Source organism: Corvus brachyrhynchos, unplaced genomic scaffold (genome assembly GCF_000691975.1).
Source record: "Corvus brachyrhynchos isolate BGI_N302 unplaced genomic scaffold, ASM69197v1 scaffold194, whole genome shotgun sequence".
Lineage (NCBI taxonomy): Eukaryota > Metazoa > Chordata > Aves > Passeriformes > Corvidae > Corvus > Corvus brachyrhynchos.
In genome coordinates this window covers 789,522-807,246 of record NW_008237890.1, presented here as the reverse complement: position 1 = coordinate 807,246, position 17,725 = coordinate 789,522, and the positions used below count along the sequence as shown (strand labels likewise).

At 36.6% G+C, this 17,725-nt stretch overlaps 1 protein-coding gene and 1 long non-coding RNA gene across 2 annotated transcripts in view; both read left to right on the top strand.

The window, feature by feature from the left end:
- The first annotated feature begins 6,069 nt into the window (after positions 1-6,069).
- Positions 6,070-12,031, top strand: PLGRKT (plasminogen receptor with a C-terminal lysine). The gene is given in 5 exon segments (XM_008632576.2): positions 6,070-6,117; positions 6,424-6,530; positions 6,532-6,552; positions 7,496-7,605; positions 11,863-12,031. Coding segments are annotated over 5 exon segments (408 nt in total). The 3' UTR covers positions 11,985-12,031.
- Positions 12,032-14,808: 2,777 nt separating this feature from the next.
- Positions 14,809-17,725, top strand: part of LOC108446368 — a 6,283-nt gene continuing 3,366 nt past the window's right edge. The window contains exon 1 of the long non-coding RNA XR_001861537.1: positions 14,809-14,916. This is a non-coding gene — a long non-coding RNA (uncharacterized LOC108446368). The remainder of the gene's footprint in view (positions 14,917-17,725) is intronic.

Genomic DNA, 17,725 nt, shown 5'->3' with positions numbered 1-17,725 from the left:
GAAGCTTTGAAGCAGCAGGATAAAACATTTAGCTGTGATTTATTTTAACTGTTTGATCTGGAGGCCCATTTCCTGACATATCTGTGCGTATGCTGGTCATAGAACCAAACAGACACTGTGTAATTATTTTAAGTTGTCATCTCTGTATTGCACTCTGGTGACTTACACAGGAGGTGTAAAGATAAGTATCACTATTCTATTTTCCATTTATTTTTTGCCAAACAACCATTTCCAGCAGCTTCTGGTTTTACCCATTAGGAAGAATGACACTAAGGATACGTCACATTAGCCTTTAATCTTTCATCTGCTGTTGAAATGCCACATGTAGCTGTACTATCTGCACACTAACTTTCATACATGTTTTGGAAGGGATTTGCACATTTTTGTATGTGTGACTGTCACTTTCTTTTAAACTTAAGCCTTATTTTTCATTGCAGCTCTAGTGCTCAGAAGTTAGAAATTAGCACTTTTTAAAAGAACACTTTCAGAGTGTCTGACCATTGAAAAACTGTAAGTGAAAATAACCTATTATAGGCAGAGTAACCATGGCCTATAACAGATGTATTAACCTGTGACAAAACTGGAGAGTCCTTTTAACATGAGTGTAAGGGTACTCCAAGAATTTCTTCAAGTTTCACTTTTTTTAGATTTAGATACTGAGTTTCAGAACTTAAGCAGCGATGGTGTTTATCTGGTTATTTCTTATAAGGTAGTTAATTCCTTTCCTGTCTGAAGATCTGTTTACCAGTCTGTTGGTATAACTATGTCTTAATGATGGTGGCATGAAATACATTCTCCATAGGTTTACTGCCATGACTGCCCTCAAGCTAAGTGTTTGTCCTGCCCAGTATTTTAGACAGGTTGGGTAAAAGAGCATATGTCCCAGGAGAGCTGTTAAGCATAGTGGGTTGCAAATTGACTCTTCATTGAGAGGTGATTACTGTGTCTTCCTCCCCGCAGTCACATAGACTCACACAAAATACACCAATGAGATTGTATTTAATACACATGGACAGTGAAGAAAAGAGCACTTTGCACTGGCTCTGCTTTTCATTTCTATTGAGTATTTGTACACCACCTTCCATCCCATTTGGGGGTACAAAACTAAAGTAGCATCCATTCCCTCTACAGCATCTGAACATGGAAGAGAGAAAACAAGCTAAGAGTCTAAATATTGGAAATTTCTTGTCCAGTGAAGATGTGGCTTTTAATCCAGAGAGGTTCTTTTTTTTGCAAATTGTCGAAGTTGATTAAATTATTTCAGATGAGAATTTTCTCCCGCTGGATTTTAATCAATGAAATGATGGTATAAATGCTCTTTTATGCAGTTTGACATCATTGTGGCAGTCTGAAGAATAATCAGTAGAAATGATAAGGATGGTTACCACTGACTAGTTTATTAGCATTATCAGTTTCACAGTAGCTGACCTTTTCCCTCTCCACCTCACTTCCCTTCGTCTGTCATGATTCATTTTGTAACATTGATTTCCTTTTACTATAGCGGTTTGTATGTGGCAGACTTCAAAATCCCAATCAGCCCTTACTGTTGCTCACACAGTGTTGAGAAACTACTAGCCGTATTTAAAGAAAAGTGGGAAAGTTATTTGTAATTGGGTCCTCTTGAGAGTGTCATAAAATTTTAAATGTCACTTGTTACTTGTACCCATTTTATTTTGAAATACTATCCTTAATTTTTAAATTATGCCATCAATATTTTTTGCCAATATAGAAGTTACTACTGTCACTTTTTTTATTATGATATTAACTGTGTCTATAAAATCATGGTCTGATTGTTATAGGACACAAGTAATTGAAAAGCATGCTTAGATGTGTACCCATGCATCCACATCATGTTGAGTTCTCTTCTGCACAGCAACCTGATTAGGAAAATTACAGCATCGCTCTTCCTCCTGTGCTAAAACTGCACTTGAGACCATATATCTGTAGTTTTCAGTGCAAGTGTAGTCATGTAAATATTTTTTTTTGTTTTTATGTAGATGGGCCGTTTGTGTACTTAAAATGAAGTAGAATTTATTCCGTAAGACACGGCACTTGGATGATGAATGGTTGTTCACCTGATATGTGTGATGTGCACCTGTGGCTTGTTTCCTCAATAATCATCTTCTCCCATCAGTAAGACTTTTCTAAATAAGCTACAGCCCACCTCTGCTAAGTCTGAATTATATACTTATTACCTATGAAAATCTATAAAATGTTTTGCAGTAAAAACTAATACCTACTGTTCTCAATTCTTACTTCTATTCTGTCATAATGGGAAAAGAAGTAATATTAAAAATTATTGTAAAGTAAGTCCTAAGAGAGTAGGATTTGGCTTCTTTCATAAAATATGCATATTAATAGATTAATAGATCAAAAGTCTTTCACTATCCCAGTGCGACTGACATTTTCAATAGAACACATGCAGAGGAAAATAAGACACAATTACTAGGAAATTAACAGCTGAAAATGGGATATTGATTTGAACTGCAGTCAAACATGGTTTGGTTTTCTTTAATCTAATTTCGAGTCATCTTTTGTGGTAGACTCTGGAGTCTTTTCCTATATAGATATGTTTTCAAATCCTGACTTGCTTAAGGTCAACTTAAGGCAGTTGCTCAAGGAACTCGTTTTGCCTTAAGATCTACCAATAGTTGTTTGCCAGTGCCAGCCTATCAGGATATCATGGTCATTCAAAACTACCCAAGCTCAAGATACTCATTTAAGATTGGCATGTTAAATGGAAAAGCTATTGCCCATAAATTGTTTGAATTTTTAAAAGACTAGTTCAGAGGAATTGCCTGAGTGCCCATGTAGGTGTTTGACACTTAGAGCATCCAAAATTCATTTAAATATATATACTCTTTTAGGGTCAAACATTGCTTTTAAGCCTATTTAGCTGATCAGGTGTCAGATCTGGACATGCTAAAGCAGTTTTTGATGGCACAGGGTAGGCAGGTGCCCTGCCTTTTTTCTGCTTTGTCAGAGTATGCCAGAGAGGTGTTCCCGGCTGTGCTGCACAGTTGGCTACAGAGCTCCCTGAAGAGAGCTCAGATGTACTCTGAACTGCTTTTTCTAATGTTATTCTAGTAAGTTTAAGTTTTGCAATGAAACAGTATGTAGTAGAACAACTTTGGCCATAATTTTTGCTCAGTTTTTCCTTTTCTTTACGGAGAGCTTGAAATCCAGTGGAGTCAGTGTGGAACTGCCTTGGAACACTTGAAACACTTAGACTAAATCTCATTGTTACTCAGATTCCTATTGTAATCCTAACAGCTACAGCACTATATTCTTTTGTTTTGCCATATGAAACTATGACAAGTAACAAAACTGATCTTGGAAATGGAAAGCATGAATGAAGATTTTCTTGGAATAAAGGAGTACAGAACAAAGGGAACTTCTGGCATTTAAGAGAAGTAATCCTAGATTTGGCATAAAATCACATAGGATCAAAGGGATTTTGGAGCACACATTCATGTATTGCTACTAAGATTTCTCTGTATAAATTATGACTAAATAAAAATTGGTTTACAGACCTCTGCATAAGTACTGTAGCTTACTTAGAATCCCCAAACACATCTCAGGGCTTTCTTGCTACATTGTAAACTTATGGACAAAATAAGTCTTGTAAACTATTCATTGTAACATCATGAAACTTCAGTAATAGCAAGAATTAAATTATTCTTTTAGCCAAATGTCACTAGACCTGCTTTTTACTGCCTTCTGTGCATTAGCATTCCTCTGAAACCATTGTTTCTTGGCTGTCACGTTTCCCCATGTACACAGGGAATGTTCATCTCTAAGATTCATAATTCTAAAACTTCCCTCCAATGGATCTTCTTTTTTTTTTTTTTTTTTTAAGAAATTAATGTAAAAACAGTATTGTGTTTCATCTATGTAAAATTTTACAACTGCATGGAAGAAGTTTGCTCAAAGGAAAGGAATTACAGGCATTCTTCTATGCATTTCATTCCACCACTTGCTTTTGGATGGAGAAATTTGAGGGTTGTTTCTCTCAAGTGAAAGAAAAAAGATCTAGCTAAAAAAGAATATGAAAAATATTTGATTGTTATCTGGCTGCTGTCTATAATATAGAAAACAAGTTGTTTTCAGTTATACTAGGTTATTTATATGAACTACTTGTAGATATACGTGGAAGTACCCTTGGGCTTCTGGAATTTTTTATGACAGTCTCTCGCGGCATGGTGTTTCTTTGACTTTATTGTTTGTGAGTTATCTTTTTCTTTCAGCACTTGGGTTTTAAAGAGCTGTCAAAATATAATGTGTGAGGGGGTTTTTGTTGGGGGTTTTTGTTGGGGCTTTTTGTGTGTGTGTGCGTATTTATTTTTAAAGAAATCGTGCTAGGATCCTTTAGTTTACTTTTGTAGGTTTGAACTTACAGCCTCCTTTTTATGCCATGCTTACTTCTTTCTAACCCCTGTGTATATTAAACTGTCTGTTTTTCTTCTTCTCCATTGTTTCCTTTTAGCAAGATCTGTATTTCATCAGCATATCCTTGTCCCACTTCCTTACCATGTGCTTCTTCAAATTGAAGCTCATTTAGGGTAATACGGTGCATCTTGGAAGCATAGGCCCTTATCTGTGCTGACAGGCAAACAAAGGATCCCTTAATACTTTTCACATATGTGGAAACTACACCTATAATCACACTGAAAATGAAAATAAAGTCATTAAATGGATATTACATGTCATTATTTTATCCTATCATGTCAGCCCTCAGCAATTTACCAGGCTTAGGATATTTGGGGCAAAAATGGGTCTAATTAATGGGCAGTGTACTTGTTTATTTTAAAATTTCCAACTGTCTTGTTGGACTAAGATAAAATATAATTATTTTGATATTTTATTAAGTGGTTTGTCAGCCATTATATTATTACTTCAGCTAGAAAAAAAAAAAACAACGAAACAAAGCAATCTGAAAATTATGGCTATCAGAAAGGTAAAGCCTGTTGATATTTTTTGTGAGAACAACAATTGCAATGTAAGTCTTGAGGAAAGAGAAACAGATTAAATAGTACTGTGAGACTATAGTGAATGTTGTTTTTCCTACTGTGTACAATTATATGTAATTAGATCTGTCCTTTTTTCATTATGCTGTCTCAAAATTATTTCTACCTATCTAGGTACTGAATAAACTTGTAAATCAGATAGCAAGATCAACATAGTCTGAAGAAAATAATTAGTAACAATTTAACAGAAATTGTTCTGTTCAGGCTAAATCAATGGTAATGGAGATGAATAAATGGGTGGAAACCTTAAGTAATTACAAATCCTTTAAATTATTCTTGAATTAGAAAGCAGGAGAAAAGGACATATTTAATTACTTTTAAGGATTCATTAGAAGAGAACTTTCTGAATTCACTCTTTATTCTTTCTTCCCTAGAATACACTTTTTCAGGCAGCTGGTATTCTGTTTCCTGTACCTTGCTGAACTTTTCATCCAATTTGGTTAGCTAGCCTTGACGTACAAACCCAGGTAGTCAGTTTTTTCCCCAAGAGAGGAGTTATAAACATTACTGTGATGAAGCAGACTTCTTGTTGTGTTAACTAACTTCTCCACTCTGGTTTCAGACTGCTTGGTTTTGGCACAATTCTTATTTTTTTCATCACTCTAAGAAGGAAATTCTTTTTTGTTTTCTGTACAGTTGAGAGGAACTTTTAAGAAATACTGAATTTACTTTACTTAATGAAAATGCACCAGTAGGTTTAGGTGGGGCATGTAATTAAATAATTATATCTAATAGTCTGCTTTTTTTTCTTCTGTATCATAGAAAGTTCTCTTGGACACGTGAATATGTTGACTAGATTGTACTTTTTGCATTATTGTTTTTAATTTTAGTTACAGAAGTATTTCCTTATGGACTTTTGGTATATATTCCAGTATTTATAAAAGATCTGCTATCTTCACAGTGTTTTTCTATTTTTGTAGCTGTGGTGTTGCAGAAGAGTTATTAGCTTTATGGTGCATCATGAGGAAGAGAAATCTTCAAAGGGCAAAGAGGTGTCAAGATTGACTCTAAAATTACCACAATTAAATTAGAATTAGGCAGAATGATTTGGGAAAGCAGGTACTCTATGGATCACCATGGAAATGTGAAGGTCAGAGAATCTTGATCCAGAGAGTCCTGCTGAGACTTGGGGAACTCTCAAAACCTAACACTACTGTTTTAGTTGTCTGGACTTTGAGAAGCATCATTAGAAAGATTCTGCATAAAAGCATTTGCTAATTGACCTAAATGCTTTTTTTTTGTATGGGATATTACCGAAGAAAACCATTCTCAATCAAAAACTGTGAAAGACTGCCTTCTTAGTTAGTGTTTTGGAGTTACAGACCACTGAGGGATTGACTCAATCTTTAAAATAAATGGATGAATTAATTTTGTTTAACCTCTCTCTGTTCTTTAGCTGGAAAGGCAACTAGTACTGCAGAACCTGATGAGAGAGAGACAAACAGCCATGCTGATTGCTTGGACACAGGAATTTCTCAAGTATTTTGGGACTTTTTTTGACTTTCTGCTACACTTTAACAACTGGGTATGAAGTTTATTCCCTAACAGAAAATATAAATATATTACATTATGTATTTTGCTGGAACTTTCTTTTGTGTTACAACAAATGGTTATTTTTATCCAGTAATTGCTCAGAGATTGATCAAATGACAAAGGGACTCTGAATTCTGTCTGCTTCTGGATGTGTTTTGGTTATGTCTGTACTGCAGATTTATTTAAAAGCAGAGGCATGAGCTGACAATAAAATTATATATCTGAAGTACCAAAAGTCCAGTGTAAAATAAAAGTTATTTGTGGAAGAGGAGAGAATATTTAAAACCCATGCTATTTTTTTGTCTGTACTGGGATTTAATGAACTATTAGTGAGTAGCATATCCCCATCTGGATTTTTTTAATGCAGTGAACAAGTGGACATATTCTGAAGTCTACTCACTTAAATTTGAGTCAACTGACCCAAGGGAAAAAGAAGCCTGGCTAATAAAGCTATTTTGCACAGGGAAGAACTTGCCCTACAATACTTTCGTTTGATAACATGTTTTTCTTGTGCTGTAACATGTTTAGAGGGAATGCAGGAAATACTTGTGGTTTTGTGTACAAAGTGAAGACTAAATGCACCTTATGCATTATGGATTCTCTGTAGACTCAGATGTATTTGGGAATGAACACAGAATCTACATTGTTACATGTTGCAAGTGGCTGGGTATATGTAATTGCACGTGCATGCTACATGAGTTAGATCATCCCATATTTGTTAGATATATTCCAAAAATCACTATATGCATTTTTTTAAGTACCCTTGGGTTGAGAAGGAAGGCAACCAGAACACAAATGTTTCTGAGGAAACCAAGACTTGTTCTTTGATTAGAGATTTTAGAAGGATACACAAATCCCAGACAGTCAAGGTCAGCCTAAAGTAACAGCGCTGATGTGCTGAATTTCCTAAATAATATTTTTCTTTTCTTGCACAGAGCAATAAAAAGGAAGAACCCAGCAGTTTTACTGCCTATACTTCTCTTAAGCTTTGTATTTTCCTATCAATATGATATGGGCTATGGGACACTGTTGCAAAGGATCAAAGGTATGTAAGTCTGTCCTGTTCTCACGTAGAACCAAGTTTCAGATAACCTGTTATGTTTTTTAAATGGCTGGGAGAAAACTTGTAATAGGTATTTTGGGGCATTTTTTTGACAGAAATATTATGTCTCTTTCTTTCCTTCTGTTAAAACCAGGTGTCTTGCTAGTCAAGAGTACTCACTGTACTTTTACAGCATTTCTTTTCAGTTAAGACTGTAATTTTCTCCTCTCATTTCAAAAAATTTGAATGCTAGGGTTATAAATACAGCTGATGTAAGAACTGCATATTTGGGAGAAATGACAGATCTAGTGATTTCCTTCTGTATGCCACTGTTTTTTGGGGAAAGGGTTAGGGATTATAAGACAAATATAATTATACAAACATGAATCATGTCCTTACACCTTCATGACCAAACACAGTCATCAGCTGATGATCTTACTGCAGTGTCCTGCTAAGACTGAAGAAAGGTGAGTCCCAGAAAGTGGGGTCTTGGCTCATGGTTGTTCCTTGTGTATCTGATTAAATGATGGCCATTGAGGTTTATGGAGGTGTATTTGTGTTAACCCTGATTCCTAGTTAAGGAGACCAGGTCAGTGAGTGTTGACTGTAAGTGAAGACAGCACTGGGCCATGGCTTGTCAACTTCACAAGTTGTCTTAGTTAACTAAGCTGGTTGTCTTGTCTGGTACTGACACAACCATGTTGAAAATTAAAATCTCTCTCAGCTCTTGGTGCTTAGCCTCCAGATCTAGCACCTAGGTTTCCTAACTCTGTATGCTTCATTGAAAATAATGGTAGATTAATTACACAAAATGTGCTGTAGTTTCTGCTGTGTGCAGGTGCAAATACGTTTAGGTGATGCAGGAATGTATACCTGTGAACGCTTCCTCAACTGCATTAAATAAACTTCTTTGGTTTTTAATATGAAGGGACTGCTAAGCATAGGGAAGAAACACTGGATAGTTCTTGGAAATCAAAGTGTTGAAAAGGAGATTAGTACATACAGAGCAGCATTAGCACCTGGAATTAAGGATTTGTATGTAATGTGTTTACTGTGTACCCTGTGGTCCTGTATAGGTTGGAGAGGGGCAATGTGGTATCCTATTGCTTTCCAAACAGGAAAAGTCATCCTCATCCCTTCAGATCCATTAAGAGAATTTCAGCAGTATACAAGGCTTGTGAAAATGTTCTGCAGTAAAGAACCTGTGGAGCCAAATAGAAAATAAAATTGAATATGCCAAACTAACTGTTTTTTCCAGGATTTTTTTTTCTCCAAAAGAAATGTGGTAGATCCATTATAAACTTGTGAAAGCATTTGGTGTGGTATTACACAAAGATTAAGTAGTGTGAAGGACATGGAAATTAGTAGACAGGTAAGCATTAGTGTAAATAAATTAGGTCAAATTTTGTGTTTGAAAAGGAAGATTAGGCTTTAGCAGGGTTATTAACAATATTCCTCAAGATTTGATCTGGATCTTCTTTTGTTTTATATTTGAAATTATGAGTAGGTTATACTAATCAAATCTTTGGGTGACGAACTTGATTATGTTCATTAACAGAGAAGAAATAAACTGTAGTGCAAGAAGAACTGATGATCTGGAGAAATGAGACAACAAAATAGGATTCTATTTGATAAGGTAAGGAAGAAACTAGGGACTAATAGGGATTTCTACCTCCAGAGCTCACCAGGTGGAAATGGTAGAAAAAGGGAAAACTTGAATGCAGATGAACACAAAATTGGTATAATCCAATAGTGGGATGAAAATGAGAGTTGAGCGAAGTCTAGAAACATCAAATGAGGTTTCCTAGTACCATAGCATGGCTGAGGTTGGAAGGGACCTCTGGAGGTTGTCTGGTCCAAACCCCCGGCTCAGGCGGGATCATCTATAGCCAACTGCCTGGGAAAATGTCCAAAAGGCTTTTGAATATCTCCAGGGATGCATATTTCACAACCTTAGTACAAGTAGCGTACAGACGGGAAGGTGTAGGAAAATAATACCTACTGTGGGAATTTACATGTAATTTAGATCACTTCTGTAAAGGGAATCTAGAATTGTACTGAAGAGCTAAAACTATTAGGGAATAACAAGCTGCCTTGCAAGAGAAAAAAATGTGATTAATTTGTTTAGCTTTGTAAAAAGACATGAGAGATTTGGGTCTACAGATCCTACTTACAGGATAGGATAAAGGAAAGTAAGAGAAGGAAATTAAACTAATTACCAATATCAGCACTAGATTAAAAGGAAGTGGAATAGCCTGAATGAATCTGGTCTGGACATCAGGTTCAGGAGTTCATTTTTATTTTAAGGTTAAAATTACGTAGTTGAAGAGAAGGTTTTATGACACAAGTGACCTGCAGTCTCAATGCTTATTCTCAGTACTTGACTGATCCCTGTGTTCACTCCCACGCCTTCACAACCATTTCCCTGCTTATCTATCTATTTGTTGGTGCATGCCATGCTTCATCTCTCTGGTGTAATATTGAATGTATACACCATTCCCTTTACTTTCTTTCTTTAACTGATCTCTTTCCTCCAAGGTATACCTATCATCAGCCTCATAGCCAGTTCCCTCTCCTAAGCTTATCTGCAATCATTTCTGTGCTGCATGGTGAACCTTGTGTCTGAACTACCTTGATCACATAGGTCCGCATCTGCTGCCCTTCATCATTTGGAATAGTTTTGTAACGCTGAGAGGTTTCATTCTCTTTCATTAGGCATTTTGTCTCTCATCTTGCTTACAGTTAATTTTTTCTTCTGTCTCTAGCCTACTTGTCCAAAAAATTATCTCATGATTTTAGTATTCTTCCACACTGAAATACTGGAAGGGTGTTTTTTCCTGCTTTATAGCTTGGGCTAACTAAAACCCAATGTGAACATATAGGGGGAAATACCTGTTTTGAATTCTGCTTGTGCCGTTGTAAAGCCCCAAGTTACCAGGGCCATGTATCAGAACCTAATCTTTTGGGGATGTCAGGGTTAGAGAACAGCCCTCAAACTATGTTTTCTGGACCTCTGAGGACACAAAGAATCAGTCATGGACCTGCTATCTGTGTTCTTGGCCTTGCTGTTTTGCTTTTCTTCCCAGTCCAGGCACACACTGTTGGTGTTTTTCACACAAATTATTAGAGGAGGGGAGGGATTTTATAGCCGGCCCTTAATTGCACAGGACTTCTCCAATAAGCAGTGGAACTCTGGCTTCCTTTTCTAAGATTTAGATAGCTGAGTCCTTGTGTCCTGAGCAGTGTGAGGAGGATGGTGATGGGGCAATGGGCTCTAGTATATATGAGGGACAGGCACAGAGATTTGCCTATCTACTTCTCTGTCATGCAAGAGCTTTCGCTATCTCCTAAGCAGATGCTATATGCAACTGACTGATGTCATGGGAGTGGTAACCAGTGCTGGATATTACTGATGGTCCCAGGCACTGTAGTACTATAAAAATTGCAGATTTTGGCACTTGGACCTGCTTTATAGAATGACCATAATCTTGACTGCATTGCAATATTCAGTCAACATATCACACATAAATACAGTTCAAACGACTACTGTAACAATCATGAAGCTGGGACTTAAGGCGTAGATAACAAGATTGTTGGCATTGCACCAAATGGCATCAGCCAAAACAAATGCATTATTTGCCTAATCTTTATCACTTCGTATATCACAATCAGACCACCACAACCTATGTATGATGTTCAGTCTGTATCTTTGTTTTTTGGATTCTCTATCCTAGATGTTCAGCCTTACTCAGAGAATTTTGCCCTCTACAACTTTCCCCTGATTGCTTCATGTTTAGGTTACTGTCTTAGCAAATCGTTTTTGTGAGCAGTGTGCTTTGACTAATGTTTTCTCAAGTCCTGTGCCACCCACATTCTGACACCTTTTAGGCCTCCTCCTGAGGCAAGAAGAAAAATTGTGCCAAATTTTGGTACAGCTATGATTCTGTGTACAGGTTTACTTTATAAAGCTTATGTACACCTTTATGTGTATGTCTGATCCACTTTCTTCTCATATTCCTAATTACCCCATCAGTCCAAAATTCCTTAGAGGCAACTTTGCTGTTATATTGACATCAGCTTGCTTGTAAAATACAGAGCTATGACTTGCTATTTTGCTATTGTGGTCCAAACAAGAATGGTTTCTTAATCAACCAAAATCAGTTTAAGGGGTTTTTTTTTCCTTCCTTTGCTTTCTAACTGTAAGGCTGAGGAAATTGCCTTTTTTTTTTTTTTTTTTTTTTTTTTTTTTTTTTTTTTAAGGTGAAGAAGAGAGCATACTTGACACAGAAACCACTTTGCTAGAATTGCCAAAAGGACCTCTCACTTATAAAGATTTGGAGAAAATTAGAATATCTCAGAGTAAATTCGTCATAGAAAAATAGGAAGATGTTATTAAAGCTATATATCTGAAACGTGATTATAATACTGCATTTCAACACAAATAAATAATTTTAAAAATTGATAAGATTATGAGCCCTTGTAAAATCAAAATTTAATTAATTTTTAAAAATCAGTACTTTCTAAAGCAATTGTTTTCATATTATGTGTATCTCTTAGAAATATTCATTTTTGCTGTAGTATATTTTCCTTGTTTATAACGAAATATTGAATTTGCATTGTCTATTCAGAGTCTGAAAATAACTTTCACCTGTAGTAAGGATACACAGCTCAATTTGAAATCAGGAGCAGGCAGTTATTTTCTTTGAAAAATAAGACACTTTTTTTATTTGCTGTTCTTTAGGCAGTGAGTTCACCATCTCTGCTTCAAATTCTGGAATAAACAGCTTTTATCAGAAGTAGGTTCAGAAGTAAACACATCACTTGCTAACTATGTGCTTTACTTTTAGGGAAAACTGTGTTAAAGTATGAGCAGAGATAGTTTCTGAAAAAGAGAAAACAAATTATGTAGCTATTTCCTGAATCTTTTTCATGCTTGTTCGACATTCTGAAACTCAGGATAATTTGTTTTTTGATAATTGGAATCAGAGTTTCACTACTAAGATGAATATTAACTTAGGCTAACAGCAAGCAAAATTATTAATGTATGTTTTTATAATGAGTAGATCCAAGTGGACTTAGGAGTGCTGAAAAACTGCGGGATTTTTTGCATGCCTTTACTCTAGCCTGATATATACTCAGAATATAATTTCAGTATACTTTAATGTTCTGATGTCACACTTGGAAAAAAATGCATCTTTCTGTATTGGAAATCTTATTTAGAAGCAGATTATGTTGTGTTTCAGATGGATATTCTTCTAGCATTAATGTAACTGTGGAATGAAAAACAAATGCTGAAAAAGCATCCAAAAATTAATTAAGCCTAAGCCTGTACTGACAATTTGTTGACTCAAAAATTAAATTTCAGCTGGAGATAATGTCCCAAATATGATTTTGAAGACTACTTAACTAAAATTGGAATAAGACAGGTAAATATATAATGAAACAAAAGCTTCTCAATAGAGAAGAAATTAATAGCACTGTTTCCACAGAGACTTCTGAAAGTGCATTCACTTCTGCATTCAGTCACTTCTGTAATTGCTTCTGTCGTCTACATGTTAACAATGTATACAGTCTGTAACTGATTTCAAAAGTGATGTTTTAATATTCAGTGTAATAAAATGGGTTATAATATCTTGTTTGATTATAATGTCTTGGTGTACACTTCAGCTGTTTAAGATTTTAGGCAGTGAAATTTTCTTGGATGGCGTGCCTCAGCTCAGCCTGTGGTGCTACACATGTTCTGTGAACACACAAAACGCAGCTCAAGACTACCTCATATTTTTGCCTTTCCTGTTACATAATCCCTCACCACTTGCTGATGTATTATGTACTACTCCTAGAACAAAAGTACTCTACTTTCTTGTTTCACTTTGAATAGCAGAGTGTCTGTTATGTTTCCTCCAAGTTCTGAAGTCCACCTTGCTTTAATTTTGAAGAAGCTGATAACAGTCTTCTGTGTTTTGATATCTGTCATCTATTGATACTCCTTCTTCCAAAAAAGAAAAACAATTGAACCAGCTTTTGGGGGTATTTCTATGTCTCCATCTGTGCCTTTTTGCCCACATTTTAATCCTGTGAAAGACATTTTTACAAGATAAAAGTTTTAACAGTCCATACAACAGTTTTGCTTATAAATCTTAGAAAATTAGGAAATGGCCTAATCATATCCACTGTGAATTAGGAATCTGTGGTCTTGTGACAGATTCCTGGCTATGGTGTTGGATCAAAAGCCAGTGTTAAAGAGGGAAAAATAGTGGTTCAGATAGCAGTTTTAGGGGATAATAGGGTAGCTATGTATTACTCCATCCAAACTAAATTTTATTTCTTTTCTCCCAAAGTTTGAATTTAGGTCAATAGTGTTAATCTATTGCAAGACTCCACACTAAAATGTGACAGAAATGGGGTAAGTTTAATTCAGTATTACACAGTATCAGTGAAATTTACCAAATTTATTAAGGAAAATGCTCTAAGCAAGACAGTCTAACCCAAAATGGATTTAAATGGGTTACATAGAATGGGCCAAAAATCATCAAGGGGTTGTTAGTCACCTTTATTGCCCTTATTTTTTACCATTTGCTTTACTTTTTTTCTTGAAAAATTCATGCTTTTGTTTTGAAGATACTCCTTCTTAGTTGCAGAGTTAGTTATTCTACTGCCAGTGTATTAATCAAAATGCTTACATGTGCTGTGCGCAGTAATATCTGTCACATAGTGACAGATGATACAGAATAATTGAATGGTATCACTTCCTTCAGAGAACAGTGAAAGAAAACAGAAGCATATCAGTGACAAGGCTTACTTTGGGAAAATAGACGTTTACAGCACTAGTTGTCCATAGTCATCATATTTGTTACAGAAATAAATAAAACACCTAAAACATCCTGCTCCTTTCTGTCATTTGTGCTCAGCTGGCCTCAGCTGTTAGACTTACTTTAATATATCACAATAACTGTCTTTGTTTCCATGAATCACTGGGGGAAAAGAGAAGAGCAACTTCAGGGGCAGTTTGTTCTGGCCCCAAGGCACTACTCTTACGACCTTAATCCTGTTGAGTTTTTCTGGTTATAATGGCTGATAGCCATATATCCTGATTCAGTATCATTTGAAGCAGGATTATTCTGGAAAAGTGAGAAGTCAGTCAATGATTAGGATGTCAAAATTAAGCTAATTATGTTCTAATTATGGATATGTCTCATTTACAGAACCCAAGAAGTGCATGCCACCTGCCAGCCACAAGTGCCTCCCCTTCACTCTTGTTTATCTGGTTGTGATAAGATACATGAATATTGAGGAGAAACAAGCAAAGTCACTTTGGTGAGTCCAGTTTGGGCCCCTTCCTTACAAAAAGAAATGTTGAAAATCACAGCCCCTTCCTGCATGCTTTGAAGTTATTTTATTACTCACTGCATGTCACTGCTTTTAAAAGAAGGGGAAAGCATTTATGTGCACATATACAAACAAGATTGTTTCTGCATTATTATTTATTTGCTCATCAGCCTTGGACTTCATTATGCAAAAATGCATGGATTTCTTAACTTCTTAATTATGAGCTTTCTTAAGATTGAACAATTTTCTAAACAGCACAATTCTCTAATGAAGGTAGCTGGGTAATGCTGGTACTTGGTCACCAATCACATTAATGCAGTGGTATTTCCCATTTCTTGTAGAATCTTGTACAGTACTAAGCAAACTTAAGAAATATTTTAAATTCATGTTGGGACAGCTTTCAAAAACTAAGTTGTCCTTGCAGCAGTGAATTCCATGAATTTGAAATGAAGTCTCTGGAAAATGACTAATGAAATCAGTAAGTTTTGTTTGTTAATTGTCAGTTCAGTCTTACTGCTGATTTTCTATGTCTGGCATTTGGGAGTCATGAGAATAAGACTTTAATTCAAGGTATTCAAAGCTACTGAGATATTGTTAAAGGATATCTTTTTTTATTTAGCCACCAGTTTTCATGAAACCTCCTTTACCTTCTCTAAACTTTGCTATTGCTGAATAGATTAATAATTTAGTGCAAGGAGAAAAATAGTACCGTTTTCTTTACCTTTTTTTTAGAAACTAAAAGATACAAAATACTTGCATTGAGCCAGTACACTGGATGTACTTGCCTTGAAACATCCTACAGATCATGAATGGAAATCAATTTCTTTGCTCTGCTGTTGTCTTTTCTTCTTTATAAAACAAACAGAAGTAATATCATTACTTCAGATTTGTTACATTTCTATTATTGATCTTCTTCTGCATGTTTTGTTTTGAGTAGTTTTTCTACTCACTGCCAACTCAGGAGGTACTTCCCTTCTTGCCTTGTCCTGGTAGTGCTTTTTCTCATTACTACAGCTATTCAGTCACCAAAAACAAACCCCTTGTCTAAAAGACTACTTAGAGTCGATGCAGAAGTCCACCTGATGTGATGGTATTTCAGAAAAAGTCCATGAGACCGACAAAATCAAGGTGCTGCTCTCAAAGTGCAAGTTGTAATTACCCCTGCACAGGGGTAACAGTATGGTAGGTAAGACTTCAGCTCAGGGAGGAACAGATCAAGGTTTTGTTGTTCAGGAATTTCAGATTAGCAGCCTCCACTTCTGCAGATTGCATCCTAGCAACATCCTAGCAACCTGGTGCCTACTGTTGAAGAGGTACCTCGGTCTAAAACACTTAAGACAGGACCAAAAAGAAAACTTGTCCAAAACCAGGAGGTTTTGGCTGGGGTAGAGTTAATTTTCTTCACAGTGGCTGGTATGGGGCTGTGTTTTGGATTCGTGCTGAACTCAGGGTTGATAGTGTAGAGATGTTTTTGTTATTGCTGAGCAGATAAGACCCAAGGCCTTTTCTGCTTTTGGTACTGCCACACTGGGGAGGGGACTGGGGGTGCTTGGGAGGAGATACAGCCAGGACAGGTGACCCAAAAGACCAAAGAGATATCATGCTGGTATATAAAGGGGGGGAGGAAGGAGGAGAAAGGAGGGTACATTTGGAGTGATGAAATTTGTCTTCCCAAGATGGCTGAACACCTGCCTGCCCACAGGAAGCACTGAACAAATTCCTGTTTTGCTTTGCTTTTGTGTGCAGCTTTTGCTTTCCCTATTAAACTGCCATGACTTTTCTCACTTTTCTAAGTCTCTCTCCAATTATACTAATTAGGAAATGAGTGAGTGGCTGTATGGGGCTTAGTGGCTGGTTGGGGTTAAACCACAACAACTTTGCTCACTATTTTAGCCCTCCATAATCTTGTTCTAGATCCAGCTCAGTGTAAAATACTTAAGTCCTCCTTGAAGAGGGGACTGGAGTCTACGACTTCTCTGCCAGCACAAGCAAATCATTCACCTTTGTACACAAGTCAGTAGATGTACATCTTCTCTTGTTCTCCTTCTAGATTGAGTTTTAAGGAGTTTTTTTATATGCCAACAATACTCAAGGGATTGAAAGTATAGCCCTCATGCAAAAGGATCTACAGACAACAGTTTCAAAGTATTTTAAGAGAAATAAACTTTTCTGGTTCTCCACAGTGTGACTTTTTATAAAAAGTGACAGCAGCCACTTCTTGTCCTATTTTGCTGGGAAAAAACCCAAACCCACAAACCAACAAACAAATCCAGAAGTAAAGTTTACTTTCACACAGTGCATAGTTCTGCCTGGAGTCCAAAGACCACCACCCTTGTCAGCCAGAGCCTGCTGGACCCTGATGGTGAGACACGCAGATGTGGAGCTCCACATCCCTAGGATGCCCACGCTGGAGCCAGGATATCTCTGCCTAGGCCTGCCACAGAACTCAGGCCTCCAGTACAACAAACCTGAGAGGAATCCAGGCTTTGAAACCCCCCTTCAAGTATCATAGCTGAAGCACTTCTGTGAACGTGCATTTATTTTATTTTACTTGTTTCTGTCTTTTTATGTCAGTCAACATTTTTAGGACATAGAGGTAGTTATGGAGATTCTAGACCTGCAAGAGAAAAAAAGAGTCGAGATTAAGTTTTTCACATTTTCAAAGCAATTAGAAAGGGCATCGGCACTGCTACCTGGCCACAAACAGCAGAAGCCGAGATGCATACCCTGCGGAGGAGAAAGAGCGTGTCTCCGGGTAGGGGGGAGCCCGAGGAGGGGAGCCGAAGGTGAGGTACAC